This window comes from Protopterus annectens, chromosome 10.part0 (genome assembly GCF_019279795.1).
Source record: "Protopterus annectens isolate FY-2018-M chromosome 10.part0, PAN1.0, whole genome shotgun sequence".
NCBI lineage: Eukaryota > Metazoa > Chordata > Ceratodontiformes > Protopteridae > Protopterus > Protopterus annectens.
Window position 1 is genome coordinate 1,701,432,860 of NC_056744.1, and position 7,500 is coordinate 1,701,440,359.

Sequence of the window (7,500 nt, forward strand, 5' to 3'; positions counted from 1 at the left end):
CTGCTCTCACAGGGCTGTGATATGACACTGTTAGGATAAAGCTGAGGGCTGTGATATGACACTGTTAGGATAAAGTTGATGATGGTCTCTGCTCTACCTTGTGTGTGTGTGTGTGTGTGTGTGTGTGTGTGTGTGTGTGTGTGTGTGTGTGTGTGTGTGTGTGTGTACAGAAAGCAGCTGTAGGTTGTGTGTGTGTGTGGGGGGGGTTGGGGATTGTATGGTTATTACTTCTTCAATTTTCATCACAGTCACACCTTACAGGTGTTTGGGCTGAGAACAGTGTGGTCACTGTTCCTTTTATTTTTCTCACAGACCTCAGAATTGTACAGAGAGGGTTACAATAGCTTGTGTAGGGGTAGTGTACTGTCTAGAAGCAGCAAAATAGAATACATTACTGGAATCATTAGCTTTTTTTCACTTTCCTCACAATCACACATCAGGGACATATACAGGTGGCTGCCATTGGAGTTTTTTATTCCTTGAAAGAATAAAAAAAAGAAGACAACATTTTTTTCTCACCCTTTTTTGCTTATGCCACCATTAGATTAAAGGATTAAAAGTTTGGGAAAATGCTCTAAAATGCATCACAGAGCATCTATAACCTTATGGCTTCTTGGGCTCTGGCTTATTTAAGTTATTTCCTAAATGGTTATTACTGTACTGGCTTAGTCAGGAAAGGTTATGTTGAAAGGATGCAAGGAAAACTAAAGCTGAAAAACAGTGCATTTCTTTCCTTAATTATGATTTCTGTTCAAGCTGTCATTGAATGAATAGGTTGTGTAAAACGAAAAAAAAAACTTTAAATGCACTTCAGAGCAAATAGAAAGTTACAGCTGTTTGATAAAGTTGAAGAGTAAGGCAAAATGTATGAATAGGAAGACAAAGTAATGTGCATGGTATCAGGAGGAAAAGATGGGAGGAAACAGAGGGAATGACTGGAGTGTGCATGGGGGGGGGGCTGAAAAACTGACCTAGGTCACCATTTCACCCAAGTCCAGACCAGTATATAGAGTTGTTGTGATGCATCATTGCTGCAACTAAATGCCAGTAACTGTAAATGTCCCTCTGTGAGATGGGTGAACATAGCTTTATACATAATACAGGGAAGCTTTATACAGGGAAGTAAATAGTGTGGGAATTGTTATGGCTAGGTTTGCATAGGCCCTAGGGCTGATAGCCTAGTACCAACCTATGAACCTATAATGTAAGAGCATTGTAGCTACAGGTGAGTGTGTATACTATTCCTAAAAGTTTGCAGTGTGAAAAAGGGCAACATCACAGTGATAATTAGACTAGAAGTGCTTAGGGAGGGCCCCAAACGTGACATTTGCTGAAGGCCCCCAAAATGCTAACACCGGTCCTGTAGGGGACTACCGAACATGGCAAGGTTACAAATAGGCTTGCGCCCCCACAAAAATAAATAGTGTTCACTGAACATGGCTTTTCTCCCCCTTTTCAATCAATGATATTTGAGTGAAACAACATGATTCCATAAACATTATAACCTCATGACACATTAGGCATTCAAAATGACTCATTTCTTCATCACTGCCCCAAATCATAAAAATATGTTACAGTAAAACCAAGAGATAGTTCACATACTCTAATTACATACAGTTAATAGCATATGCCATGAAATTATTTTTAAAGTAATGCAATGCAGACCTGCAAAGCATAATGTCTTTCCAGCAGTGTTATTGCACACCACTTCTACTGAACACATTCAGAACAAACCATAGTCAATTTACTTACTTGTATCGTCAGGAATTCAGTCAAATTCTTGGTTTGTAAATCTTTAAGATCTCTGACTTTTAGTTCCAGGGATGATAACGATGTTTTTAGCTTGTCCTGCAGATTTTAACAAATTAAAATAAATAAGTAAACAAACAAGAGCAGCAAAATATAACAATCACTTTACATGTGGGGATGGAGGCACAAAATACAGAGTTATCTACTAAATCCTGAAAACCAGCGCACTGTGGCAGGGACACCAAAATATAACAATCACTTTACATGGGGGGATGGAGGCACAAAATACAGAGTTATCTACTAAATCCTGAAAACCAGCGCACTGTGGCAGGGACACCAAAATATAACAATCACTTTACATGTGGGGATGGAGGCACAAAATACAGAGTTATCTACTAAATCCTGAAAACCAGCACACTGTGGCAGGGACACCAAAATATAACAATCACTTTACATGTGGGGATGGAGGCACAAAATACAGAGTTATCTACTAAATCCTGAAAACCAGCGCACTGTGGCAGGGACACCAAAATATAACAATCACTTTACATGGGGGGATGGAGGCACAAAATACAGAGTTATCTACTAAATCCTGAAAACCAGCACACTGTGGCAGGGACACCAAATATAACAATCACTTTACATGTGGATGGAGGCCAACAGAAAGTACAGAGTTATATACTGAAACCAGCGACTGTGGCAGGGACACCAAAATATAACAATCACTTTAGATGGGGGCATGGAGGCACAAAATACAGAGTTATCTACTAAATCCTGAAAACCAGCGAGCTGTGGCAGGGACACCAAAATATAACAATCACTTTACATGGGGGGGATGGAGGCACAAAATACAGAGTTATCTACTAAATCCTGAAAACCAGCGCACTGTGGCAGGGACACCAAAATATAACAATCACTTTACATGGGGATGGAGGCACAAAATACAGAGTTATCAACTAAATCCTGAAAACCAAGGCACTGTGGCAGGGACACCAAAATATAACAATCACTTTACATGTGGGGATGGAGGCACAAAATACAGAGTTATCTACTAAATCCTGAAAACCAGCGCACTGTGGCAGGGACACCAAAATATAACAATCACTTTACATGTGGGGATGGAGGCACAAAATACAGAGTTATATACTAAATACTGAAAACCAGCACACTGTGGCAGGGACACCAAAATATAACAATCACTTTACATGTGGGGATGGAGGCACAAAATACAGAGTTATCTACTAAATCCTGAAAACCAGCACACTGTGGCAGGGACACCAAAATATAACAATCACTTTACATGAGGGGATGGAGGCACAAAATACAGAGTTATCTACTAAATCCTGAAAACCAGCGCACTGTGGCAGGGACACCAAAATATAACAATCACTTTACATGGGGGATGGAGGCACAAAATACAGAGTTATCTACTAAATCCTGAAAACCAGCGCACTGTGGCAGGGACACCAAAATATAACAATCACTTTACATGTGGGGATGGAGGCACAAAATACAGAATTATCTACTAAATCCTGAAAACCAGCACACTGTGGCAGGGACACAATACAAAAAAAAGTTTCAGGATTACTAGTTTTTTGCTGTGCACTTGTGCTGTTTCTTTTTCTTTCAAAGCTGTCTATTAAAAACTTTATATGGAAAGAGGAGTGTAATGGACAGATATACAGACAGTGTTGTGTATGTTAAGAACCAAAAGTTATGGTCAAGAGCAACTGATATTTATTTTATGAAGAATATTACACAACACATAATGAACACATCCTATAATCTAAAGTTCAAAGCTCAGAAAATGGATAAACCCTGAAATTGGAAGTGATCTTTATTATATAACTACAACAACAGAAGACAAACACTAAGAAGTAAAACAGTGTAAAACAATTTCCTGTGTCATCTAGCCACAAACAGAATCAGGTAACGGATGAGGGGTCATGACCTCTGACTTGCTCATTTCCTTATCTAACAGGATAAGTTACATATTTTAACACTGAGGCATCCTACATCATCCAGATATTACCTAGTAGTAATTTATGACTGACTTGTGGATTCTAAATTCCAACAGTTTTTTTTTACTCTACAGTGACCTCAGTGGAGCTGCTCAGGCATCCACACTTGCTTGTGTAAAAAAATAATTTCCTTTTTTACATCTGAGCTGCCACTGCACCAAGCTCAAATTCTACCCCCATGATCATGAATAAAAAAAATTATAAAAATGCACACACACACACACACACACACACACACACTGTGTGTGTGTGTATATATATATATATATATATATATATATATATATATATATATATATATATATATATATATATCTCTAAATAAAAATGTAAATGTTAGTTTGTTCAAAATCTTAAATCTCGAAAGTTCTTCACGATTGCTTTGAAATTTTCACACAATGTTGCATTTGAATACGTGCGTGTTTTTATATACCTACTATTATATAGATGTCACCGTTGCATTCGAATATGCATGTTTTATATACCTACTATGGATTTTATATATTTGTATACAAATATGCAATTTTATATGTTTTTGTTATAACTTTCTTACTTCTTTTTCACTGCAATCGATCTGCTTTGGTTCATCCAAATAATGGCTCAGAAGATCAAACTTAAGTTGTCGTACTAAGCGGAGCTGAAGCAGTCGACGGTAACTGCAAATCAAGCTGAGGAAAAGCGGGCATCAGAGAATGGCGAAACAGACAAAATGGCTCAAATACGTGCGAGGAAGCAGCAGAGCGGCGGCAGCCAGACTTGAGGATGCACGTTCGCGAGCATGGCAATCGTGTTCTGCAGCTTCAGATCTGCCGTTCTCCTCGTCGACACCAGCGGACAAAATAAATGCTTGCCTGAAATTTCTTCTACTTTGTGGCGACACGTAAAGACGTTAAAATTAACTACAAATATGCATGTCCAGCTGCAAAACGATCGATCAGCTGAGATATTCTCACATCAATTGCTGGAAATTGGGAACGGAAAGTTGCCAGTTGATCTGACCTCAGGACAAATTTCATTGCCTCATAACATCTGCAATTTAGTGATATCAAAAGAAGAATTGGTTGAAAAAGTATTTCTCAATATTCAAACCAATTATAGGAATCACGATTGGCTGACTGAACAAGCTATTCTTGCGGCCAAGAACAAAGACGTCTACGAACTTAGCAATATTATTCAGTCTAACAGTCAAAGCGAGGCAGTCACATACAAGTCCGTTGACACTGTTGTGGAAGCAGATGAAGCAGTTAATTATCCAACAGAATTTTTGAATTCACTCGATCTGCCAAGGATGCCACCGCACATACTGCAATTGAAAATCGGTGTGCCAATTATCATGTTGCAAAATATCAACCGGCCAAAGCTTTGCAGCTTGCAATAAAAAAATTAATGAGCAACGTCATAGAAGCAACAATCTTGACAGGATCTTTCAAAGGTGAAGATGTCCTCATTCCTCGCATTCCTATGATTCCAACGGATATGCCATTTCAATTTAAGAGATTGCAATTCCCAATTCGATTGGCATTTGCAATCACCATCAACAAAGCTCAGGGCCAATCTTTAGAATTGTGCGGTTTAGATCTACACACAGATTGCTTCTCACATGGACAATTATATGTTGCGTGTTCTAGAGTCGGCAAACCAGACAATCTCTATATCTGCACAGACAATGGAACAACAAAAAAATATTGTATACCCACAAGCATTGTGAAATTAAACGTATTAGAAATGAAATAAAAGGATCACTACAGAATACCGAAATTTGACAATCCCAAAATTCTGAATCCCAAGGACCAGAATCTCGAATCGTAGAATGAGGATTGCCATACAGTGCGGAATGGGAAATTTGCCTTTCACTCCACTGTAGTGTGATCTCGGAGTTGGTATATTTAAGTTGCAAGGGGTGTGGGGGGTGGTGCACGTTAGAATAATTTGTTGTAGGTTTTACTTTTTTTGCTTTTAAATTTCGAGATTCGGGACCTCGGGATTCAGAGTCTTGGAATTGTGGAATTTCAGTATTCTGTAGTGATTTTATATATATATATATATATATATATATATATACACACACACACACACACACACACACACACACACACACACACACACATATATATATATATATATATGTGTGTGCGTGTGTCTATATTTTAGATATATATATATATACACACACACACACACACACACACACACACACACACACACACACACAAACACACACACACACGGTTTCACTTCATATCGTTGAAAGCTCATTTCATCGAATTTCAAAACAGCGAGACTAAATCATCAAAAATCCAAATCATCAAAAACTCATAACATCAAATCTCAAATTATTGAGAACTACAAAGCAACTAGAAATAACATCCCAGACACTGTTCACTATGTTTATGCAGGGGGGCAACCCCCCAAGTAGGGGGCTCCACCCACCACACCCCCAAAAATTAAATATACCAATTCCAAGGTCGCACTACAGTGGGGTTAGGAAATTACCTTTTTCCCCCACTGTAGTGCGACCTTGGAGTTGGTATACTTAATGTATGGGGGTGTGGGGGGCAGTGCATAGTAAAAACTCTGTGGGATGCTATTTCTAGTTGCTTTGTAGTGTTCAATGATTTGACATTCGATTTTATGAGTTTTCAACGATTTGAGTTTTCAACACCATACCTCTCAACCTGGAAAAATTAAAAACCTGGACAAGGCCCATGAACATAGGTACAAATCTGTATGCTCATTAACATCTAATTTGCATACATAATTATGTAACCCAATCCAATGGAATTGTGGGATATCATCTTTCAAATGCAAACCAAAGAACAGACAACCAAAATATGGTACCACTGACCCCCTGCAGCCATTCTAATGTCTCATTACCTGGCGATTTCGACCCATTTACCATAAACACTAATGTGTGCATACTGCTTTACTTCTACAATGATTATTTGGATTTTACTTTGACATCTGCTAAACAAAGCAATACTGTCTCAATGAAAATAGACTTGACATTAAAACATCTCTGCCCTTGAAAATCACATTCATTGAAATAGCATTGAAACCCACACCACATCCAAAGAAAATGCATTTGGAGTCAGACCCATTTCAACAAATGAAAATTCACTATTTATATGACTGAATAAGCAAACAACCAATTATTAACATACATAAATACATACATAATTAAGTAATCTACTCCATACTAAAATAAATCAAATCACCATGGTGACTAATGCAAGTCCTACATCTATACAAAACCCTACTTCTTAAAACAATTCTATGCTGTGATTTATGCCCATCCTACAAAATTGTAAATGACCTGCTCCTGCTTGACCTATTGCAGCCCACAAGGCTGGCAGCAACACAAATATAGGATCAATGGAACTAAATGTATATTGCAACATAAACTGGACTTGTTGACATGACAGATATTACTCCTAATTATACCATGACCCCTATTAATATTGATTGGCAGTGCGTGCGTTGTAAATCGACTTATACTAATGGAAAAAGGATTGGTCGCCGGGTTTCCATTAGTATAAGTCTTTTTAAAACACTGTCTCGCTATGTTAAAAGCAGTTTAACATAGCGACACAGGTTTAAAAGTAGCGGAGATCTCCGTTGCTTTTTAAAACGCTGCCATGTTAAACTCCTTTAACATAGCGACACAGTGTAAAAAGCAACGGAGATCTTGCTTTCTCCGTTGCTTTTTTTTTAAACCTGTCTCGCTATGTTA

The 7,500-nt window shown here is 38.2% G+C and overlaps 1 protein-coding gene across 1 annotated transcript in view; it reads right to left on the reverse strand.

Annotated features, from left to right (window-relative positions):
- Positions 1-7,500, reverse strand: part of LOC122814449 (zinc finger protein 234-like) — a 389,414-nt gene that overhangs the window by 362,285 nt on the left and 19,629 nt on the right. Inside the window, exon 2 of the mRNA XM_044087029.1 lies at positions 1,753-1,848. Coding sequence (XP_043942964.1) covers positions 1,753-1,848 — 96 coding nt within the window. The remainder of the gene's footprint in view (positions 1-1,752; positions 1,849-7,500) is intronic.